Here is a 25,432-nt window from a genome sequence, read left to right on the forward strand (position 1 = left end):
GAACTTTTTTTAACTGCACCAAAAATTGGTGCAAAGCATAAATATACGTACAATAAATATCGAGAGTATCGATCGAGATGCATCATATTTGTTAATTCGAAAACATGAGATCATAAAAAGTAAAAAATTTTTTATTAACAATGATTGTTCTATTACAATATAATAATATATTTATATTTATATATATATATAATGAGAGATTTGTTGTGCATGATGATTTAATACATTAAATGAACTAGGGTAGGACTAGATGATAAGAAAAAAAGGGGGTCACGTAGAATCAAACATTCCAACTCCTAAAAGTAAATTCCTTCTAGAAAAATGTAAAGCTAAAACTGGAGAATTTTTTGTTGGAAATGTTCGCAATAAATAAGCTTCAGCATTGGTTTTTACATCAGGATTATGTGAAACGTTAACATCTTCCAAACTCATTTCTTCTGCCAACTTTGTAAAATCCCATAATATTATAGTACAATCTAACGAACCTATTATCAAATAAAAATACATTAATTTAATTAATTTAAAGAAGAAGAGGGGGGGGGGGAAGATTATAAAAGTAATTTTGTTGAAAAAAATAATATCAACTTACCCGAAACTAATATATTTCCATCTCTACTGAAAGATAAACAGTGTATGGTACCTGTGTGGCTAGATAATGCAGCCACAAGATGACCATGTGCTAAATCCCATACCAGCACACGATAATCTGCACCAGCCGATGCTAAAAATCGTCCTTCGGCCGAAAAAGCAAGAGAATAAATTGAAGCTTTATGACCGGTCATTAATCTAACTTGACTACCGTTTACACAATCCCATAATCTCACGGTCATATCGCTGGAACCGGTTGCAATGTAATTTGAATTAGGATGAAATTGCACGACCTATAAAATCATTATTATTAATATTTTAAGAAAAAAAAAAATGAAAAAGCTATATATAATTTCTATTTTGATTTAAATATAGAATATCATTACATCAACATCCGAATAATGTCCAGCAAATATTCTAAGAGGCTGGTGACAATCGGTTGCCCAAAGTCTAGCTGTTTTATCATTAGAGGCTGTTGCAAAATAATAACCATGAGGTGAAAATTTTGTACACCATACAGGAAATAAATGGCCTTTGTAACAAACTACGCATGTCCATGTATGAAGCGACCATAATCTCACTGTAATTCAATAAATACAATCTTTGTAGAATAATATAGTAATTGTAAGGGAAACATGTAAAAGATTTAATCATATTTTATACCTGTAGCATCTTCTGAACATGACAATAAAAGACTTCTATCTGGACTAAATGAGAGATTGTATATTGGTCCACTATGTCCATACAACGATCTTGTTATTTCTGCTGTTCTGTCATCCATCATTCTGACTAATACATCATCTATAACGCAAATGCAAAAAAAAGAACACCATGTATATATGTATCTAAATGAAAGATATAAATTTGAAAAATATTTCATTAAAATACCTGCTTCTCTATCAATATCTTGTAATTGTTCACCAGATTTCATAAGTCTTAATTTTTGTGGAACTAAACTCCATACTTTGATAATAGAATCACTGAATCCAACAGCTAATAAACTTGAATCTTCTGATATTTCAGCTGCTGTTACGCTATATAATTTATAACATATATATTTATTAATTATAAAATCATACTAATTTGTTTTACTAATGTTATTTTATACTTACGTATGTACAGTATTAAGTAACGTGTAAAAACAAATAGAAGGCAACGTGTCAGGACCAAGAACAACTCTTTTAGATGCTTCTCTCATTGCTTTAATTTTTTCCAATTTATCTACATCTTTTCTATAAAAAAAGAAAATAATAAAATTAGTAATATGATTTTAGAAAACAAATGTATCTAAACATATATAAATATTCAACTTACAAATTAGGTAATGGCATTCTACCTACAGATGGTGCATTAGGATCTGATTTGGTTTTCTTTGAAAATAGTGGATCTTTTTTAGCTTTTTTCTTCTTTGGTTTGTCTCCATCTGCACCAACTACATCATCCTCCTCTTCTTCGGCTGGTGGAACACATTGAATATCTGGTTCCTTTAAGAGACCATAATAAACTTTCGTTTTATTATCTGTAAAGAATATAACTCATAAATATGACTGTGTTAAAAAAACTTATTAATGATAATGAATTTTTATAAAAGAGTTACAATACCTTGCCTTGTCGCTTCACCAACAACTGCACCTGAAGTAGCTTCAATTTGTTGTTTATTACGAGCAACACCTTCATACATATCAAAATACAAATGCTCTTGTATAATATTCAACAATACACTGTGCTTTTTTTCTTGCAAATGTCGTTTTAATATCGATAAAGTATCTCTTGACATTCTTATAATAAATTGATTAGATCTATAAAAATATATGAAAGAATTATTTTTTGTTTTTTAATGTTAATATATAATATGTCGCTATGTAATTAAAGTACTTACTTAAATGTATCAGTCAATTCATTGCCTGCCATTTGTTCCCGCTTAGTAACATTTGAAAGTCTTTTTAAATCAGCTTGATAATATTCTTCTAAATTTCCTCCAAATTTTTCTATTAATTGTTTTGCTTCTTCTGAATGATTATTATATACTAGTTCTAAATACATATGTACCAATACTGGATACAATATCGTACCCAACTCGTGCTAAACATTGATGATCAAAAATGAATATTTATGAAAGAAAATATCAACATTTATACAATTTTTTTTGATATATTATCTTACCTTGTATATATCTAAAGAACTTTCCACAAATTTCTTTAATTCACTATATGCTTTTTCATATAAAGCAGGATCACCCTCACTTTTATAAGCTGATAGTACATTGCTTACTTCTGAATCAGTTTGTTCAGTTTCATCTGTAGTTACATCTGTTAAATTTGCTTCTTTTCTAAATAATTCTTCGGTTCCCTAAATAAGAAAATCAAAGAAATATATCCAAACGTCAATTTTATCATGAATGTTTACACAGAGATTGAGGTTATATATTTACTCATTCATATAAATTATTAATTTACCTTCAAGTTATATTTTTTCAGAAATTGCAGGATTGCAAGCATAGTATTCTTTTCGTTTTCCATATTTGTTTGAATTATTTAATATGTCTTCATTAATAAAAATAAACAATTATCACAGACAATTAAAATAACTAATTTCAACTCAAATATAGCAATAAACACATAAGCACAAGAAAGTCGACTAATGATAGGTTTCAAACGTGAACTATAACGCCACCTATGAGAGAAGGTATTTCCATGAACCATAACGCCACCTATGAAAGAAGAAATTTCATTGAACTATATCGATAAAGAAAAATCTCGCGTGAATGGTCTACATTATCGATTAGTTACTAGCGCGCCAATTTCGATATTTTCAAATCTTTTGATTTTTATTAAATACACTTTACTTACATTACAGGCAAATTTCACTCTCGAAGTCATCACTGCGCATGAGCAGTAAAATAATTACATTAAAATGAAAAAAAAAAACTAAAATTTTAACGTAATAATCTTAAATTCTATTAATTAGATTATTACCATTCCACACATGCGCGACATTTGAAAAGTCATATCAACAACATTGAATAAAAGTATGTTCGTAGAGGACAATGACTCAGTTTGAAGGGGAATTTTGAGGAGGACAATACTCCGATCATATATTCTCAGCTTTAAGATAACAATAGACACTTTTATCGATTAATTAACACTATGTTGTCCAGTTATTTAAAAAACGTTTGGTTTAATATTAGTATTAGTTAACAATTAATGAATTTTTTCAGAAATACCCTACGAACTTTTTAGAAATACCCTTCGAACTAATTAAACTAATTAGTATTATTATTATCTAATATTATTTTAACCCTTAACGAACTAGCGTAATTAGATATACAATTAAGTTGTCGCGAGTATTGCGGCATTCGTTAGTTAAGGGTTAATAAAAATAGAATATAGACTAATGCACATGTGTGAGTGCATTTTTATTTATTTACAAGTAAGAAATCTTTGCGAATTTTTTAAAAATAATTTCACTTGTAAAAATAGTTTACTCTATAATAATACTATTACTACTACTGTTAATAACAATAATAATAATATTAATAAATATGTGTGTATGTGATAAAAATATTAATATACGTAGGTTGGTTGGAAAGTTTTGAATCTATATAATTTAAAAAACAATTACGCATACAAGGATATATTTTTTTTTTTTTTTTGAATAAAAATACAATTGTGAGTTTATGCAGGAACTCTGTTAGGATGAATTTTTTTTCTTTTTTTATTTTTACGCCATAAGTTTAAGGCTTTGTTAAAAAATGGTGGGGAGGGAAGAAGGGTTTAATGCACTGTTCCAGCCGTGACAACCGAACGGTATGCAGATACCAAGTTGGGGGTAAATCTGGAAGCCGTACCGTACAGAGACTGTAGTGATCGTAGTCACTCCGAACAGTCAACGACATTCTGATACGACCAACGTAACGGGGAACAGATCAAAGTAAGTGATTTTACAGTATATAAAAGTATATAAATTAAAAAAGAAATTATTTCTGTTCTTTTTACCATTATATTGTTTTTTAAACAAATTTCCAATAGTTTTTATTAATTGTGAATAAATGAAATAAATGAATTAATAAGATAATTGAAGATTGTTATTACGAAATTGCAAATTATATTTTATTCTTAGCTACTAAAGTTGAATAAAAATGTTATTATTATTAATATATATTCTTTCATTAAATATATCTAATAAATGTAATTTAAATTATCATAGAAAATATATTTTTATTTTAAACAATTGTAAAGACAATGATTAAATTTGTTAATACATTCAAATTTGATTTGTATCATAAGTAAATATATAATTTCTATTTTAATTATTAATAATTTAATTATTTAATTTAATATTAAATAATTATATAATAATTATATTTATTTAATTGATATTTCATTAATATATAAATGATTAATATTAATGTTAATAATTTAATTTCACATTTAATTAAATTATTTAATTATTTAATTATACAATAATTAAATAATTTAATATCAATATTAATAATTAATATTCAATGATAACAAATGTAATTAATAATATTATATTATTGTTATATCGTTGCATAATTTGTAAACAAAGGTGCATTTTTTTTATAAATAGATTTTTATTATAAAAAACACTTAACAATGTATTTAATTTTAAATAGATTTTGTTGTTTTTTTTTATTTTTTTTTTATTTGATTTGAATACATTTTAAATGGATAGAAATGAATTGAATAAATCTCGTTAAATCTAGTGATATGCAAAATTTGTTAAATTCTTTTTATAATTTCATGAATCGATGATAAGTGACTTGAGTTCTTCGTGTGATGTTCATCGTTGTCGTCGTTGTCGTCGTCGTGATAATTAAGAACAGTAAAAGAGTAAAACGCAGAATGAAACGTTCTTATGGGCCGACGTAACTGTAAATTTTGCAGGCGTAACCTTGTTGCCGGTGGTTACACTGTTATAAACTCGACGAAGATTTGTTCCGCTATGTGTCCATATCTTTTTTTTTTTTTTTTTGCCCTGGTCGTGTCATTTGCCTTTTTATTTTAATGCGAATGCGTGTAGTTACTTTCTTTTTTTATCTTTTTTTATTTTTATTTTTTTTTTTTATTATAATCATAGTTGCAAAGCACATAATTTTTTTTTTAGATAAATCCGAGTTTGGAAAATATTACATAATTAAATATTAATTTTGCAAATTATTTTAATACAAAATGTTTAATTTTATCTTGTTTTGTTCATTACACGTAAATTTGCATTACAAAAAATTAGATCAATCATTTAAAAATTATTTTCAATTAATTTAATTTAAGTAAACAACTCTTCTCAACCTTTTTATAAATTTAAGTCATCTTTCTTAATATCTTTTTTTTTATAAAAAAAAAAAAAAACATAATGGCGAACAAACCAAAAAATTTGATTGAACGTCTTAAAAACAATGAAATTGTGATTGAATTGTATTAATTTTCTCTAATAATTCTTAACGTCTGTATTTTGGTAGCTCAGTTTGAGAAATCGTAGCATAAGTGTTCTTCAATGTGAGATGGGTCTTCCGCAAAATAAACGTACAGGGGTGGGAGGAGAGTGAACATAATCGAACAATCGAGCGAATCGTAGCAACAAATCCGGCCGGAACTCGGTGTATAATGCCGCGGAAACGAGCGGGAAATTATATTTGTTATGGAGAATCGAGAATTCGATGCGAGTTGTTGAGTACAGCGGTTCTACGGACCCTGAGAACGATCTCATCCGAGCGCATCGGAAAGACCGGACGGAACTTTTGTTTAAAATGTATATGTCCCCACGTCTGTTGATTTCAATTTGTCCATGGTACGCTATTATTTCAAAGACCGTATTTTATTATATTATTTTTGTAATCAATTCACAGACACACACACACACACACACACACATACATCTCGATCATTGATACTTTTCTTTCCAAATTTTTATACACTACATTTTGCTTTCATCTATCTTCTATCTTCTTCTTTCTTCTTTCTTCTTAATATATATAAATTACGTGTCACGTTGTTTGTTCGCAAAGGACTCTTAAACTACTAAACCGATTTAAATAAAATTTTGCACACTATGTGCAGTTTCATCCAACTTAAAAGATAGAACAGTTTATATCTCAATTTATAATCGCAATATTATTTTATTGCGAATTATTTGTTTAATAACAAGGAGTCATGATTATCTCTGTTAGTTCGTTAAGATTCTAACAGACGGCGGTACAAGGTAATTCGTTGATTTAAAGACGTGTGTATCAAACTGATTGTGAGCCACAGCAACTCGTGGTGAGGCACCCTTAGTTTTATATAAGTAATACAATTTTAATTATTAATTATATTATAATGACGTGTTATAAAAAAATGATCTTTTTATTATATTATTTTTACTCACACACACAAATACATTTCGGTCATTGACACTTTTCTTTCCAAATTTTTATACATTACATTTATCTTTCATCTATTTTATATAAATTTTAATTATTAATTATTAATTATTAATTATATTATAATAACGTGTTAATAAAAAAAAAAAAATGATAATAAAATGGATAATAATAAAAATGAAATACAGACCGAGACGTCGCGTTATTTCTGAACGGTAGCATGCTCATAGTAAGTATAATAATTAGTTACGAATTGTAATTAGTTCAAGCAGGGGATATTACATTTTGACTGGCATGTAAATGATCAAAGAAAAAACCGTGACATTCGTTTCGGTATGAACAAAAGAATGAAACGAATGAGCATTGATCTTCTTTATATATATATATATATATTTTTTTTTTCATGGTTACATAAAATTAATTACTACATTGTTTTACATCAAATTTAATTTTATAAATTATAATTAATATTAACACTTTCCATACCAAGCCTTTTTCTACCTGACTTGTTATTCAGGCCATTTGATTTTCAATTCATTAAATAAATATGTCTGAATGTACCATTTACGGTACACATGGCCTGATGATCAAGTTTAACGTGTGTAAAATTGTTTTCTTTTTAATTGAAATTGTATGATTAATCCCAATTTTTTTCTTTTCTTTATTTTTAGGTAAATCAAGGATGAATATCTTAGGATCATGTATAAACCTTTTAATCTTTCATCTCATATCGATCGAGGCAATCGGTGTTGGCCAAGCATGGCGTGTATCGCCATATTCAAAGACCGATTATTCATTGGAACATCCATCTTGGCCTCGATTGGATTCATCAGCTTTCGAAGTACGCACTGTCAGTGGTGTAGGTCGTTTTGTACCTTTCAATGATTTACGAAACTTTCATAATGATCAAATAATTGAAAAAATTGACAACATTGAACCAAATTCATTGATAGAACAAGAAAATATCGAACGTGATTCCAGAGAAATGTCACAGTTTGAAGACATTGTAACAAAGAAAAGTAAAAATGTTAGAAAAGATTTATCGTTCGATCAAAAGATGACAGAAGACACTGTTACCACCTATCCTCAAAAAATATTTCGTACAAAAGTTTCCATGAGAGTATTTCCGATCGATAATTGGGATAAATCATTAAATATCAATGAAAAATTAGATAAAATTAAAGAAACGAATAATCATCGTGTAAGACGTGAAACAGAAAATGATACCAACATGGAAAGAATAGGTACAATGTTGACCCTACGTGAGGCAAGATTAGCTTCACCGGAAACTTGGTCGAAACAACCGTTGTCTGTTGAATTTCGTCATCGTTCGAACTTCGAGCAACCATCATCAATTCGTGATTCAAACAATGACGAGGATGATACATCGATCGGTATAAGAAATTATCAAAGTCCACGAGCCGATTTTGTAACGAGTCATTATCATCGTCGTGTTTATCCGGACAATCGGGAATCACGTGATACGTTTGTATCTAAAACCTTCGATGATATTGATCTACCATGGTACAGAAATATGATCAGAGAAAGGGATTATGATTTACCATCAATACCGCGTCGTAGTTATTCCGAATATTATCGAAATTATCCTGAAAGAAATTATAGAATGGAAAGGGATTATTACATGCGTATACCAAACAACGAACATTCTTATTATTACGATCGTTACAGGGACGAGGATCTTGATCTTTATGGTAGAAGCAGACCAACACCTAAACCTAAACGAATAATTTATTATGCAACATTACCGGAAATCGTAAGGAAGCCTGTTGATCTTAGAAATTATCCTAAAACACCATACGACGGTGGTTTAACCAGGACAACTGTAACACGTGGTGGAACTTTTGAACGTGTACCCGGTAATGTTGATCCTAGCAGGTATCGTTATCGACATCTCTACGATGGCTATGATTCTTATTCTAAAAGATCGAGCTTTTACGATCGTCCTTACGTTGGATACAGGGACGACGAGGATCGTAGAAAAGGATCAATCAAGGAGAACTTAAATGATCATGATTCTGGATTCGAGGCTAGTAATGACAGGAATGTGGTCAATCAAATTCAAAATAGAGACGATGGGAATAAATTACCATGGCCTGTACAAATTGGTACCGAAGTTAGTGTCAAGGACGATGACAGGATTCATGGGAGAAAGATTTTTGGCGATACGATAGGTTTCGAAAGATTGCAAAATTCACCGGAACATACTTCGACCAATGAAACTACTGAAAAAAATATTAATTAGAACTTTTTAGTTTTTCTTTTTTTTAGCTCACTTGAATTGTGAAATGATATCACTTCTTTTTATTTTTTTATTTTTTTAATTTTTAGTTTATAAATATTATTCTATAATTTAGTTAAAAGATTTGTGTAATAAACGAATACAATGGAATCTTCATTATTCGAATATTTATGATTTATATTTTTATTTAAATTATTTATAAATGTTTAATTTGTGTTTAGTTTGAAATCTTATTTTTTATTTTTTTTTTAATAAATTTGTTTGTTTTATTATTTTATTTGAATAATGGAGGTTTTATTATGTTCACGTTGAGAATCGATAAGAGTAGTTGATTTTTGGGAATGAAAAGGTTTATTGGTTAATGGGTTCTCGGTAATGGTGATTGGGATTGGTCGAAAGATTACTTTTTTATCTTATGGAAAAAAAAAATAGTATTTTTATTTTTTTGTCTTAAGTTGTATCAACGAAAGTACGAGGTCGAATTAAACTTCGTTCATGTTGACGTATGAATTTTGTCGAGGGTTGTTTTGAATAAAAATTTAGCCAAACCATCTGAAAAACTGTTCTTCGATGTGATCTTGTTCAAATCTGCTAACCAAGTATTGATCTGTACGTGTGTTATAAAAAAAAAAAAAAAAAGGATTGAATTATTTTTTTATCAATATATTTGTTTTTATGTTTTATTACCGTGTTGGGTTTGCCATTCATAAATTTGGCCAATTCTTCGGGTGTCATGTTCAAAATATTGCATGCAGTTTCACGTGCTTCTCTCTCGCATGGTTCACTTTCATCAAAATTTATTTTATCACCCTCTTGTTCATCCCAATGATCGTGAATTTTTTGTAAAAATTCCTAAACATCAAACGTTCACAAAATTCATATGTGTAATTAATTACAAAGAATTTAGTTTAATAATAATAAAAAAAAAAAAAAAACAAAAAAAAATGTTTACTTTAATGGCTTTCGAATATTCGTAATTTTTATTCTCAAATGCAATTAATTTATCTTTCAAAATTTGAATAGCATCTTCGCATTTGATTTTAATAGAATTAATTTCATCCTGCATCGATTCCTCGTACTTTCGATTTATTTCACATTCGATCTGTCATAAATAATAAACAATTTATAAGATATTTAATTATATATACATATATGTGTATATGTACATTTTATGTAGTTGTACATTTTTTTGTTTTTATAAACAATATCCAAGAAAAATATTTTCAATCGAAGAGTGTGAGGGTCTTGTTGATTATTTTTTTTACCTGTTGTTTTAAATCTGTCTGAGATTTTTCCACTTTGCAAGTAAGATTTTCCTTTTCCTCGTTTATTAAAGAAATCTATGCGCATGAAATCATTTATTATTTAAGTTTTAAAAGTTATTTATGAGATGGTACACACGCGTATAAGAATTATTTATATACTTTGGCTTTGAGTTGAGCGTTGGTGGTTCTAAGTGTAGTCAATTCGTTTTCCAATTCTTTGATCTTAAACGTAAATAGATCTTTTTCTTTGGTAAGTTCTGATAGTTGACCTTTGTAACTGTTCAGTAGAAATCCTTTATTGGCATTTGCTGATTCTGATCTTAATAATCTATTAATTATTATTTTATTAATTATATATAATAATTGGTATTTTATTCAAGATATATTTTAATATATATATTTTAACCCTTAACGTTTTAAGTGTGCCTCTCAGGCACCATCGGTTTTCGGCAAATATATCGTTGGGTCGTTATTGGTTATTATTACGAATCAAAGATTATACTCTTTAATCATTAACAAGTGTCACTGTAGTATTTAAAATAAAAATTAACACATCATTTTGTAGTATTTTAAATTTGACAATTAATATTTTGTAAGTCAAGGTATGATAGTTAATTAAAATTCGGAGCGTTAAGGGTTAATATATATATTGAATAAAATTAAATTTAATATTATATTTAATATTAATATTAATAATAATAATATTAAAAAATTTAATATTAAATAAAATTAAATTTAAATATTTTAAAATATATATTTTAATATAAATTGAGTAGAATATTAATTACAATATATATATATATATATTATAATTAATTTAAGTTATTAATTATATATATAAATTAAATTAAAGATAATTAATAAATAATAATAATAATAATTAAATAAATATATTAAAATATATATTTTAAAATTTAATTGAATATTATTTGTTAAAAAAACATCATATAAAAATTAACTTGTTATGTAATTGTTTGATAGTTGCACAATCCTCTTCAGATTTCTTTTTTAATTTAGCCAATTCTCTATATTTCGGTAATTCTCGAATTTGTGTAACACTGATCCTTTCATTTTGTTCTTTACCAATTTTCATTTCCATCCATTCCTTCATATCCTCAAATTTTTTACGAAGAGACGTGTTTTCTGCAATGAGATCGTTTAAATTTGTTTCGGTTGTTTCCATTTCTTCTTTTAAATGTGTAAAACAATTGTTTATCTTTTCATATTCGTTTGATTTATCTTTCAATTGTTTTTGCGTTTTTGATAATTCATTTTTTAATTTTTTCGAAGTAGTTTTAGCATCACGTAACTAAAAATAATTCGAGTTTATTTATGTTAAATAAATTATTGACGATAAATATTTCCTTTTACCTTTTTGTATAATCTTTTAGATAATTTTCCAAAATATCTCGACGATTTATGATTATTATTTCGTTGAGATTTATTTGTTTTGTTATTTGACAATGCACATGATCCAAATTTTTCTATAACCGTGGTACAAATTTGTACGATTTTTTGTTGCAACGCTTCATTCTCTTTCGAAGCTTCCATTTGTACATTTTCTACGATTCTAAATATTGTTTTTATTATTAATTAATATTTATAACTTTTGACTAAATATTAATATAACAAAAAAAAAAAAAAAAGAAGGAAAAAAACGAGATAAACCTTTTATATTTCTCTTTAATAAAACTTTTCTTTCTTATCGCTTCTTCGAGTTCTATTTTAGTTTCGGAAAGTTTGTTCTCCAACTTGGTAATAATATTTTCATATCTGATAGAATAATTTTTTATTTTTTATTCGTAAAATAAATTCTTTTTCTTTTTTTTCTTTTTTTTTTTTTCATTTGAAAGATAATTTTCTAATTTTGTTCTTTTTATTTTCAAAAAGTATACAAAAATATTTGAATATTCGTGGTGAAACTTACTCAATTTCTTTGTTGATCGGTTCTAAGCTTTTTTCCCATTCCTTTCTAATTAATTAATAAATTTCATTGTAATAAAAAAAAAAAATAATAAATTAGAATTTAATTTGAATTTGAAAATGTAATCATATAGTTAAAAGAAATTTGATCATAATATAGGTTAGGATTATTATTATTTGTTTTTTACATACTCTTTGCGTACCTCATCCCCTCTATTAAGGGCTTCTTCGATCAACCATTGTGGTGCAGGTTCTTCAACGATATTCATACATTTTTTGTATTCACTATGAAATAACGAAGGTGTAGAACGACTCAGATAATTATTTTCATCCTTGTATACATTTTTATCTTTATCCTCGTTACAAATTTCATTAGTTTGTGTGAAATTGTTCTTCGTTTCAACATTGTTTTTCTTAACTGACAAAATAATGTTATTATTAAGTAAAGAACAAGTTTTTCTTTTTTTTTTAACAAATAATACGTTTTTTTGTTTCAATTAAATATTTCATGTTAAAAATAATATACAATTCGTAATTCCCGCTATTGCAGATTACGACGTTACCTACTAAGCTTTACTCGAACATTACTGTCAACTACCTCCACCTACAGTCACAATTATCTACTAACGATACATAGATTATCGATAAAAAGGTTAAGTATTTTAAAAAAATATAATAATTTTGATATAAACAAAAGACACGACAAATATATTTTTGTATTTTATATTCATGAATCAAAAATTGTTGATGAACAAAAAAAGAAAAACAAAAAATATCAAAAGGAGGCATAGAAGGCATAGATATAATTAATGATAGATAAGATAAGAAACTCAGAGAGAAAAAAAGAGTCTGCATGTGTGAGTGAGAGAGAGAGAGAGAAGGGAAACAAATTATAAAACGATAACCCAAAAAAAGAATTGGGGGGGGGGAGGAGGAGGGGTTCTTTGAGGAAGGAAAGAATTCGTCCGTTAATTAACTTTAGTCGTGTCGACGTAAAGAGGTTCCGATAATTTATCGCGAAACGATAAATTCGTGGATTCGATCTGACGGGAATGGGAACGGGGTAAGGTAAAAACTTTTGTGAAGGAGGAGGTCGATGATATTATTGGATATTATCGGGCCATATGGAATTTGGGCCTGAAAATGATCCCCCGTGCAGGAAATTGCTAACGACTTAAACGTTTGGGCGTTGCAAACGGGGACCCTAAGTTTCGAGGACCCAGTTATGATGGATGGACTTTGACTAGTCTGTAATTTGAAGGCGTTATATGTGTACCTCTAACACGTTGTTCGAAACAACCAATCCCCTCCATATGTCTCTTTCGCGTTCTATCTTATTATTTATTCTTATTTTATTTTATTTATTTTTTTTAAATAGGAGAAAGTAACTTTATAACTAAGATTCTCGTATAAAGAAAAAATTGATTAGATCAATGGGAAAAAAAAGAAAAAATAATTGTTATTATTGTAACGAGAAATTTGGGGATGTTAAAGTAAAATCAAACATTTCATCTTTTTTTATTTTTTTTTTTAATGTCATTTTTATCTCGTTTCTTATTAGATTCAATAAAATGAATAATAAATCAATGAATGATATAACGAAGCTAACATTGCAAGGATGTTTCGTTAAATGTAACGTGTATTTTACTCGTGGAAACTTAATATCAGCTTTTTTTTATGTATTTTTTTTTTCGTTTTAAATATATATACACACACACATTCACACACACATATATATATATATATCCTATTCTTTGAAATCAATCGTGACTACAATCGGAGTTATCGAATAACTCAGCGCTCGCGTTCCATTATTTTGCATTAATTAATACTTGTTAGCACGGACTCACGTAATATTTTGCGAATGTGCTACGTGTTGAACAGAGTAACTAATTAAATTTGTTCGCCAATTATACTTGCAATCCGATGCTGCCAATTTTCTCTACGTTTTGCCCTTTGGTACACTAATTAATTTCCACGGTCGAGCTCACTTTATTTACGCGTGACAAGCTTCAAAATTGCACCCACATGTCGGGGTATATTTACGGGGGCCCCCACGTTTAATGCAGTCTGTTCTACGTAGAAAAATACTCTAACGTTACGCCGACCCGTTATATTTGCATTCTGGGCTACCGAAAATCCTAACTCTCCACTCGCTTTATACTATCACGAAATTTTCCTATGGTTTCAACGTTATTATTACATACAAATTATCCTACCACGAGGATAATACTCTCGTTGCCATTTTTCTTTTTCTCTTTTTATTATTTGTTAGTTTACAAACGTTCATCTAAAAAAGAAGAATAAAATAGATCTGCCAGACTTAAATTTAAAACAAGAAAACAAACAAACATCATTCAGGATCAGTTTGTTTCAATCAATTTTCCTTTAATTTCATTTTAATTTCAAATCAAAATCAAAGTACAGTCGAATTAACAACTGGCTTTTTATTTTTTATTTATTTTTTTTAATTTCTTATGAGCAAAATGAAAAAAAAAAAGAAAACAAAATATTTAGAAAAGTAGATATTTCTAAGAATCGAGTGTTATAGGTTAGAAAAATGATGTTTGAGGTTATACACCGGTGTGTGTTCGTTTCTATCCCGGTTTCGATACGCAAGAGCGATCAGCCGGTGAACCCTCGACCACGAGTGCCCACCCCGCTAACGTGGAATTATTGTGGATAATATGTGGATAGTTAGTCCGCGATTAGCCTGTCCAGTGGATTATATTCCTCCCCTTTTCGTTCCCGCAGTGCCCCGCGGCTTGGCAACATCATGATAAATGACCGAATCCTTTACAAGTTTTTAGCCGTGAACCGTTTAGTTCATCTCATCTTCCTCCCCTTTTCCTCCCCCACCGTAACCACCACCACTAGCACCACTAGCACCACCAGCACCACCAGCACCACCAGAACCACCATCACCACTCATCTCTTTTCCAATCCTTCCTTCCTTCCTTCCTTCCTTCTCTACGATTCGTGACTCTTCTTTTTTCTTTTTCTTTCTATCTATTTTTTTTTAATCTCTCTCTCTCTCTCTCTCTTTTGCTATTACGGCGAAGGTCGCCGCAACCACAATCACGCTGTAAATCATTGTAAACGTTGACGTAAATGCCACGGGTAATTAGATACACTTACTGTCAGTTTTGATCGTAGCTTCTAAGGTATCATTTCTAGTCTCATTTTTGTTATTCAATACTGCCGCGTTCCTGGAAACCTGAAACGTTCAATTGTACAATTATTATTTGACAAAAAATAAACATTCGAAAAATTTAATTATAAGTATTAACAAAATTAAATTATTCCAGTTACATTAGAATATCATTCAAATGAATAAATATATTATTTATCGATGTCATTCGTATCATTATCAAATCATTCTTAATACTTATAATTTACATTAAGTTAATAATTGAAAATATTTGACAAACATTAAAACGAATGCATTATTATAAATTACATTTAACAAAGTTAACACGAAAGTTCAGTTTTTTTAGGTTCATATTCGAAGAACGAATAAATGTCCTCGTGAAGATATTTACGGTTAGTCGTTATTAAAATTAAAAGTGCAAGAGATGATAGTGCTTTAAAAAAGTTTAGAGCAACCATTAGCAAGGGGATAACATTGTCCTCTCTTTCTTTCTCATCTTTTTTTGTTGTTTTTTTCTTTTTCCGGTACATCGCTAATCCATCGAGCAGCTTAACCAAGCGGATAGGGGGGTGGGTGTGGGTGTGGGGAATGAAGAAGGAAGGGTGTATGGGTGTAGGAATGGAAAGAAAAGGAAAGTAAGGTCGAACTGATGACTTAGAGAGTAGGGGGTGTGTGTTTTCGCGTAGATTGCAAGAGCCCAGCACCCCTCTACGGCTAATTTTGAGACTCACCGTTGTTTATTGCCAAATCCTTTTAGCTTCGAATAAACGGGGATGAGTTGTTCGGAAGAATAGGAGGTGGGTGTAGGAGTAGGGAAAGGGACCGAGAAAAGGGAAATCTTCATAGCGTGATATAATAAGCGGAAAAGAAAAAGGGTCTTCTTCTGGTAGATGTGAAGGAAAAAAGGGGTGGTTGGGTGGTAGGGTCGTTTACTGATCATTAGTAGTTTCAATAACTAAAGTGTGGTATAGTATATATTCAAAAAAGAAAAAAACATTGCATTTTACAGTTTTATGGAATTTAGGTTAAAAATTTGAAGCTTTTTACCGGATGCTGTACGTTTTATTTTCTTTCGTAGGAATGATGTCGTTAACGATAGGAGAACGGATGGGTAGAATGGATTTCATTCGTTTGATATACCTTTAAGATGATACCTAGTACCACTCTACGCCAATGTCGACATTAAAATCGCATTTGCCGGTTTTCCGTTGCCTATGGAAGTTGCGATCATCGATTAGTTCGGCTACTCGTGAAACGGGATCGTAGATATACTGATTTCCGCATGGTATATATGCTACGATGATATACTACAGTAGTTCAAAAGTATAACGAATGTATATATATATAACTATAGGGTACTTTGGTCACGCGTTGTAGTGGCTTTGTTATAAAACATTGATTTAATATAATTCTAAACTATTTAATAAATTATAACAACACATAAAATAATAATACACAAGAAAATAGAAAAAGTTAGGTTATGTCGTATGTAAATTGAAATAATTCAATTGTAATACATTTGTCATCTATTGAAAATTTACAGTAACTAGAGACTTAGATAACCTATAAATAATAAATCCTTAAAATTAGTAATAAAAAACTATTTTATATTCTAAGTTGGAACAAATTGCAGAAAATAAGAATAATTTCATGAATGAAGATTAATTTTGTAGTTTTTGAATTATTAGTGGACAAAAACGTATTGTGACAGTGAATTTTTCTATATAAAGATACAGATGTGTTATAACGAATATTTCTTATTACAAACGCATTATTATCTTTAAGTATGCTCGTGTAATAATCTCGATGACTCTAAACGTTTTTCTTTTTAATCTTTTCAATGAAGAATATGAGAAGAAAAAAAAAAGGAAAAGAGAGAAAACAAAAATGAAATAGTTGGACGGTAATGGAGGAGAGCACCTGTTTCAAAAAGGGCAAGCGTGTTTACGGAATCGGTTTGGTGGTTTTTGCTCGTTCGAACGACGAAGACGTCATCACTCCGTCTTAAGTCGTCGTCTCCTCCTTCTTCTTATTCTTCTTATTCTTTTTATTCTTATTCTTGATCTTCTTCTTCTTCTTCTTCTTCTTCGTCTACTTCTTCGTCTTCGTCTTCGTCTTACGTCGTTTCGAACTCGAAGTTAAGGTTAAGGGAAAACGTCCGAGAGAGCGCATATCGGTTCCCTCGTTTCATCGGAGCTCTCCAATAAGAGTACACCTATAATTTGTAACGTGGCTTGGGTACCGGCCTAATGGAAAAATGCGTTCCGGCCAATTTTACGCGCGGCCGTCAGAGCAGGTTGTTGGCCGTAGTACTGGTGTAAAACAAGAACAACGAAATTGTATGAAGAAAGAAAGAGTAAAATGATGAAGAATAAGACGAGGATGAAACCAAGGAAGGAGTTGAAGAAGAAAAAAAAAGAAAGAAATAAAAAGAATTAAACCCAAAAAAAAATATAACGTCGACGTCGAATGAAGATGGGGAGGAGGAGGAGAAAGGTGGTGGATTTAAATGTACCACAAAAGAAAGTAAATCTGTAATAGGATTATAATGCGAATCTCGTCTGGTTCACGCTGGTTGCACGGGTTAGGCGTGGTATATCTTTCCTGGTTGTCTTCCTTCTTGTCATGTGTTAGTGTACATGCATTACTCTTATGCATATAACATATCCAACTAAAGTTTTTGCTGAGTGTGTACATACACACTACTTGATCGAGCTCTTTACCTTCACAATTGGTCAATTCGTTTAACCCTTTAACGTTCTTAAAGTAATCTTACCTTTCATTTATAGTCAAATACGATTTGGTTCGTTTTAAACATTGTTAGAATGATTTTTCAGATTAGAAAATTCTTGTTACGTTTCTTTTTTTTTTTGCGAGAAATTTTAACGAAGGATTTCTTTTTCATTGTACGTATGTTTTATACAGTTGAGATGTGAAAATATTTAGAAAAAAAAAAAAAAATAATAATAAAACTATGAAACGACGTGCATCGATAAAAGCACGAAGCTAACAAAATATTTCATTTCTATCGAATTCTCGCATACCATACTGTCAAATATATTTTTCATATCTATCAATGAGATATACAACGAATGATAAAATTCTATCCAAGTTGTATATATACTATGGTTATGTTGTTGTTGCTATTGCTATTATATGTGTACCTATATTAAATTTACGCGTTTACGTTTTCGCGTATTTTTTTTTCATATTCCATTAAGAGAGAGAGAGAGAGCGAAATGGTGATTAACGTTCACGCGAATTTCGGCTTTATAACCGAAAGACAATTATTTAACTCGTCGAATATCGAATCGTGTTCAATTAGGATTGTATTGATATGAACAACGGCGATAGAATGATTCGCGTAGTTTTGGTGCCACGTTGGTTCGTTGCAAACCGAGCCGATATATCGAGCCGATTTTCAATCCAACCCTCCTTCACCCGCCCGCTTACGTTCTGCGATACGGATAAATGGATTTCTGTCAGTCAATGTTTCATAATATTTGTTCGCTCATGTTAAAATCCTTATCCATCGCGACAATTAGATTCCTTTAAATTCACTTTTATCTCGATAGTATTTTTTTTTTTTAAATCTAATTCAACTATCTTTTTAACCAAACATCTAATCGAACGATTATTTTCAAATATATTTAATAGTTGTTTTATTTGAATAAATTTAACATAAATTTTAAATTCAATATTTTATTATTAAAAATAAAAAAAAATATGGGACACTCTCATTGTTCAAGATAAAATAATAAAAATAAAAATCAATTGAAGAATTATATAAAATAATTATTATATGTTTGATATAAATAAAAATGCTCGTTATCAAAGAACCCCTTTTTCTTGATCAGCCCTATCTCTCTCTCTCTCTCTCTCTCTCTCTCTCTCTTTCTCTCACCCTTAGTCTTTCTCTCTTTCCATTTATCGATTCAACTCTTATGTATGTATATAGGTACGAGAGTATTCGCGTAAATCGTTTGAACGTCGCGTTCTCGCGTTTTAAAGTGTCGAGAGCGAGGCACCTTTAACGGGTATCGTCGATCTCGGGGGATCTTGAGGAGGAGAAGGGGGGTTGTAGTGGGCCTTATAGGTGGACATACAGAGTTTCTCTCGTTGGTGTGGGACCGAGCATTTAAATGGTCCCGCGGTGGGGTGGTACAGGTCGTTATTGCTCGTGGTCTTTGATTAACAACAACGCTCGTGCGGAACGTTCGAGAGGAAAGAGAAACCGAAAGCAAGCAAGCAACCAACCAACCAACCAACCAACCAACCAAGAACAAGAAGAATAAGAAGAAGAAGAAGATAAAAATAAAGGAAGAAAGTGAAGACGAAGAGAGGATCAGCTGGTAAAGGGAGACTTTCAAAGAGTATGTATAAGACAGTGAGAGAGAAAAAGAGAGAAAGAAAGAGTATCGTAGTCTCATGTGTACCCATAAGCGAGTAACAAGCCAAGCAACGTCTCGGACGTAAAGATGTCTCGGCAGTCCGGCTTGGTTATATCTTCATTATAAGCTCGGCAAACTTTACGTACTGCTATCTTTCTCTCTTTCTATCTTTCTTTTTTACTCTCTTACTTCTTGCAGCTCAAAATTATGCGCCGCCCGAAGTTATCATTGCCTTCAGGGTCAGCCGTACGAATAATTGGCTTCCACCCATATAATACGCTCTGTACATCTTCACGCTTAGTTCTAACGTCCCACGATCTTCTTCTATCTCTCTCTCTCTCTCTCTCTCTTTTTTATTTTTTTTAGCAAGTATTTTTGTCTTCTAACAGTGTTAAAGTATAATCCTATTATTCGTTATTAATTTTGTTCATATTATTTCTAGACAAGTATTGGTTAAATATAAGTGTTCAGTGTATGGATTATCAGAACATTTTGAAATTGTCATAATAAAAGAAAACCTTTTTATTGGTATTACATCAAAGTTCACGTATACACTATTCCAATGATCAATAATTTACTGATGCAATTAAACCATGAGTTTATAATGACATTAGAATATTATTATATTTCGATACTTCAACTAGGTTTAACATTTGTTCAGTAATATCTAATAGAATGTTTAGGATGAAGAGTTTATCGAACTCTGAAGACATTAGACATCAGAAAACGGACAGGATAGTCGTGTGGGTTATTTGGAATTCTCGCGTTTTCTTACGAAACGAACGAAGGAACGAAGGAACGAACGAACGAACGAACGAACGGAATGCATAAGTATTTCCGGCGATATTCCTTAGTTGCGGGAAGGGGGAGGGGGAGGGTGGTAGGGAGGATTCTCGAGGCGACTTCCGCTAGCGAGGCGAGCTAGTGTCCCTAATTACCGTGTCGGTTCATGAATACGATTGCCAAGCGGTTCAACGCGGCACGGAAGCTAGCGTGGCGTCACTGGTTGTTACTTCGCTCATGAATTTATGTATCTGCATTCTCCAACGCAGTTCGAAGCACCCCGAAGAAGTAGAAGAAGAAGAAGAAGAAGTTCGAGTAGTTGAAGACTAAGAAGAAGAAGAGTTAGGAAGGGTGAACTGGGCGGAAAAGGAGGAAAAAAAGAGGAGTGTTGGGGGAGGGGAAGTGGGAGTCCTCTTCTGTCGGCGGTTCCTTACCCTTTAGCACGCCTCGCTACCTTCTCGAAGGATGTCCTGAACTTATGGGGACCGGACGAACTAGACGTCCGTTGTATTTCCCTTTCCCTACCTCTTTCTTTTCTATTTTATCAGTTTTTGTTTTGTTTTTTCATTCCTCACTCTCTTCGAGGCTCACTGATCTTTAGTGTCTTTAATATAATGGTGTTTACTTGGTTTGTCAGATTAATTAATGAGATAGATGAGTTGATGGGTTGGTTTTACATACACGTTGTCCTATTAAATGGGATTTAAACATCGTGTTAACAGTGTGTATGATGACACTGCTGGAAGTATTGTGTAGAGTTCATTGATTATTTCTTTCTTTATTGATTGGCATAATAGGTAATTGAATTGTTCGATTGTTTGAGATGCAGGAGATTTGCAATTTTGTTGTATTAAATCTTTTTTATAATGATTAACAATTTTGTATATTAAATATGAACAGGTTTTACAATATTTGCATATAAATGTAATAAAATAATAAGTATAGTCAGTTGTCAGTTTAATAGATTAGCATTCTCGCCGTGATATTTCTTTAAGGATGGAAATGCATCGGCGCTCACGAACGTTATCTACCTTTCCTTTAACTCTTCTAATAACGTATGCAAGTAGCACAGGTGGTGCTTGTGTATTCATTCATTGGTGCGCGCTTTTGCGAGACCGTTCACGACAAAGTCTTACTTGGGTCTCTTGGGTTAGCCTAGAAACCGGCGATGGACAAAGGGAAACCGTAGCGATTTAACATATTAGCGTTAATTAAGGCAATTATGTCTCCGTGCGTTGAGCATGAGAGTGTGTCCGTTCTCCGCTCGACTCATCCATATTCAAAAGCCATTTCCGAGCGTGGGGTTATATGAGAGAGACTCCTTGGGGCTCGATGACGAAGACGAGGATGACGACGAAAACGATGAACGACGATTACAACTACCAACTAACCAACTACTACCAATACCAATGCGAATAAAACAGTCAACGTTAATGGGAGCAGTCAGCTTCGTTTACCTTCTTTGGAAATGTATTTCTGAACGTGTTGACAGTCATCGTGGGATTATTCCCGTTCACTTCTATTTGAAACAAAGATAGAAAGAGATCGAGGACGTGTTAATCATCTCTTTAGATTTTTATTTCTCACGAAACGACTTGAACATTTTCTAAGACTTTTACTTCATCGAGAGAATCCTTTAAAGGTTTTTTTTTTTTCCTAATAATTCATTCAATTTTCATTGCAATTCAGTTAAGTCTATTTTTTACGACTATTTGACTACTATGTTTAACACGTGCACTCATATGTTAAAAAAAAAAAAAAATAGAATATAGATTTTGCAGAGAATTAGAAAATAAAGAGTACTCTATTCGTTTCTGAACTAGTTAGATATACCGGATGAAATGATAAAGAGTAGAAGTAGTTTCGAGGAGAAACTAGCAAGCTAGCTAGCTAGCTAGCTAGAGCTAGAGCAAGAGCTCTTCTCTCTACGTTGAATCTATGATCGGACGGGGATGGAAGTCGATGCGTGGAATAGTAATAGTGCAGTCTCGACTGGAGACGTGTTGCGCAAAAAGGGAGTAAAAAGTGGTGGAAAAAGGGAGGAAAGAGAAAGAAAGTAGCTGAGAGACGGAAAAGAGGAGTGGGTGTGAGTGAACAAGAGGAGGAGGAGGAGGAGGATGGGGAGGAGTAGCAGCAGTAGCAGTAGGAGGAGGAGGAGGTAGGAAGAGGGTAAAGGGGGAGGTCGAGCTTTTGCTGGTAGCTGGCAGCTAGAGGTGAACGTAGATAGTACGGTGAGTACCAAAGGGGTGAGTTGAGGGGGTCCAAGAGAACAAGAGAGGGTGAGAGTGGGAGTTGGAGTGAACGAGAAGGAGAGGAAAGGAGAAAAGCAGGCACGTCTAGGTTTTGCTATGACCAATGGCAGACGGGGACACAGCGCGCGCCGTTCGTATCGATCCAAGAGACTCTACGTTGGATTCCGTAGAGTACTTCCTCTCCCGGGTCACCTCATCCATCCTCTGCGAATCTTCATCCTCTAGCTGCTTATCTAGGAACCTAACGAACCATACGTGATCATGTGATTCTATTAAATAGGGTTTATTTTCTTCTTATACCCTGTTTACATGATCTTATGTTTAATGAACATTTTTCATCAGGTTATTTTGTCATTCGGTGTTGTTAAGTATGTTAATGGAGTCTGAAAGACCTATCTAATCGATTAGAAAAGAAATGAGGTAAAAGTAACATTTTTTTAAAAACAATTTAAGATATAATTGAGTAGTTATCTGAAATTACAAACATAAAAGTTACTTGTACCCCATCTTTCCTTTGCTAGTCACTCATTTATGAGATTATCTTCCAATGTTTTTATCAGTAAGTTGAAAATAATAAAAATACAAATCAAAGTGTATGATTATAAGAAATTATGAAGGTATTATATCAGAAAAGATGTTTGGTTGATAAATTTAACGAGACTTGAAAATTCTCTTTGGAATCATTGAGAGACAGTGTGTCCTTAACGATCCAGACCGAGAGTTTCAGATTGGCCGGTCGAATAACGAGCGTGTTCAAAGAAGAAGAAGAAAAAGAGAAGAGATTCAATATCGCGATAGTCTCGATCTGTTCTCCACGGAGAACAGAGTTTCTCGTGGTCGTTGGTATATATACGTAAGTACGAGTGAACGAGAATGGGTGGTGAAGGTGAGGGTGAGGGTGTAGGTGAGGGTGTAGGTGAGGGTTAGGAGGAGTAGTAGGAGGAGGAGGAGGAGGAGGAGTACAACCTCCCTTTTCGAAGGGCAAAGAGGCCAGAGAGGAGGAGTGTGCACGTTTAACCTTCCTTAGCTTGAAAGCGCATGCGCCGAAAACGCATTGGTCGTACTCGGTAGACCTGGGCTACGTTTAAACGAAAGAGAGAGAGAGATAGAGTTAATCGAGGGACGTTGGGAGGACACGAAAGAGAGGGAAAGTTATGTCACCAAGGGTGTGTGTCGGGTGCGCCTGCCTTTGGTGACACTCAGTTAAGAGACATGCGTACTGGCTCGACCTATCGTTGGACGGCTTATTAAAATTTTGCGAACCAATCAACTATCGGGATTCCAGATTCAGAGGACAATGTACGGAGAGGGATAGGGGTAGGGGGAGGGTTGGACATTCGTCATACCTCATTGCAATACTTGGAACATATAATTCACAATATAATTTGATTATTTATTTTTGTTTTCGTAGGACAATTTGTTGATAGGTTGTCAGACGCGAGTCATATTTTCTATGACAAATCATCGTTCTTCTGTTGATCATCAAAGAACAACTGACAATTTTCGAATTAGTTATTCTATCAAGCAACTGTTGGTCACGATCGAGATGGTATATATGAGAGACTGCTACGAGTAAATATTTCACGCTTGTTTCTTCCTGTCGTCTAACTTCAGAGTTCAGTAGAGTTAGAAGCAAACAAGGAGAGACATTAAGGAAAATATAAAAGAAAGAAATAAAGGATAGAGAAAATAAGATAAAAAGTAATAAGGAAGATGATCGTAGATGTTATTTCTACGCGTTGAAATCGATTGTCATCATTGGGGATGTTGTTGTCCTGCAATCAACAGACCCCTATGCAGTTTGCACGCGATCGTCGTGTTGTTGTTGTTGTTGTTGTTATTGCGAGGTCGCAAGCAATTCGCTGAAGTTGTCTGTTTTGTTGGTGCTAAAGGAAGAGGAGAAGGAAGAAGAAGAAGAAGACTTGCAAAAAGAATAAGAATAAGAAGAAGAAGAAGGAGGAGGAGGAGGAGGATGGTGGTAGTGGGGTGGCAGCGAACTAGGATGATTTTATGGTCGTGCAAGTCGGGGCAGGGTCGTTGAGTGGTGGTTTTTGTTGTGAATCTCTGTGGACTGGGTCCCGAAGCATCCAGCATCTCCTCTCCTTCGTGAACCGCCCACTCCATTATCTCGGTGATGATGAGTGCGCGGGCGGGTGGACCTCGTAACACACATCAGCAAAAGGATTACCCTTCCTACTACTACTACTACTACTACTACTATTACTATCACCACTATACATTTATCTTCTCCTTTTGCTTTATTCTTCTTCTTTTTCTTCCTCCTTCTCTTTTCTTTCTCTCTCTCTCTCTCTCTCTCTCTCTCTCTCACACATTCTCGATATCGTTCTATGCGAGCTAATGGGCAAAATGATTTGCGAGCAAAAAATAAATTGCTCGAGAATCCCCCTGATGACGGAAACGCGTACACTACATTGTTTCA

At 32.1% G+C, this 25,432-nt stretch overlaps 3 protein-coding genes across 4 annotated transcripts in view; 1 reads left to right on the forward strand and 2 right to left on the reverse strand.

Moving 5' to 3' along the window:
- Positions 1-115: 115 nt before the first annotated feature.
- Positions 116-3,224, reverse strand: Taf5 (TATA-box binding protein associated factor 5). The gene is made up of 11 exons (XM_015320426.2): positions 3,045-3,224; positions 2,752-2,937; positions 2,468-2,670; positions 2,191-2,387; positions 1,903-2,107; positions 1,701-1,820; positions 1,477-1,622; positions 1,252-1,389; positions 975-1,168; positions 590-881; positions 116-485 (listed from the first exon to the last, which is right to left on the reverse strand). The coding sequence occupies exons 1-11, from the start codon at positions 3,105-3,107 to the stop codon at positions 271-273; spliced, it is 1,959 nt and encodes a 652-aa protein (XP_015175912.1). The 5' UTR covers positions 3,108-3,224; the 3' UTR covers positions 116-270.
- Positions 3,225-7,283: 4,059 nt separating this feature from the next.
- On the forward strand, positions 7,284-9,369 carry LOC107066074 (uncharacterized). Of its 2 annotated transcripts, XM_015320332.2 has the most exons (2): positions 7,284-8,863; positions 8,948-9,369. In XM_015320332.2, exons 1-2 carry the CDS (start codon positions 7,650-7,652, stop codon positions 9,228-9,230), a joined length of 1,497 nt encoding a protein of 498 aa, XP_015175818.1. In that variant the 5' UTR covers positions 7,284-7,649; the 3' UTR covers positions 9,231-9,369. The 2 variants fall into 2 exon arrangements, with proteins under 2 accessions (XP_015175818.1, XP_015175817.1); XM_015320331.2 differs by having other exon boundaries at positions 7,284-9,368.
- A 70-nt stretch (positions 9,370-9,439) lies between these two features.
- LOC149030890 (uncharacterized) overlaps positions 9,440-25,432 on the reverse strand; it is a 56,223-nt gene continuing 40,230 nt past the window's right edge. The window contains exons 3-12 of the mRNA XM_089177279.1: positions 15,554-15,632; positions 12,608-12,833; positions 12,161-12,265; positions 11,864-12,062; positions 11,452-11,801; positions 10,652-10,820; positions 10,460-10,567; positions 10,180-10,329; positions 9,915-10,079; positions 9,440-9,834 (exon numbers count right to left, since the gene is read on the reverse strand). Of these exons, the coding sequence (XP_089033405.1) occupies positions 9,721-9,834; positions 9,915-10,079; positions 10,180-10,329; positions 10,460-10,567; positions 10,652-10,820; positions 11,452-11,801; positions 11,864-12,062; positions 12,161-12,265; positions 12,608-12,833; positions 15,554-15,632 (1,665 nt within the window). The 3' untranslated portion in view covers positions 9,440-9,720. The remainder of the gene's footprint in view (positions 9,835-9,914; positions 10,080-10,179; positions 10,330-10,459; positions 10,568-10,651; positions 10,821-11,451; positions 11,802-11,863; positions 12,063-12,160; positions 12,266-12,607; positions 12,834-15,553; positions 15,633-25,432) is intronic.

The sequence above is a fragment of the Polistes dominula genome, unplaced genomic scaffold, assembly GCF_049000335.1.
Source record: "Polistes dominula isolate Pdom_NZ unplaced genomic scaffold, Pdom_raw_medaka contig_20, whole genome shotgun sequence".
Classification (NCBI taxonomy): Eukaryota; Metazoa; Arthropoda; class Insecta; order Hymenoptera; family Vespidae; genus Polistes; species Polistes dominula.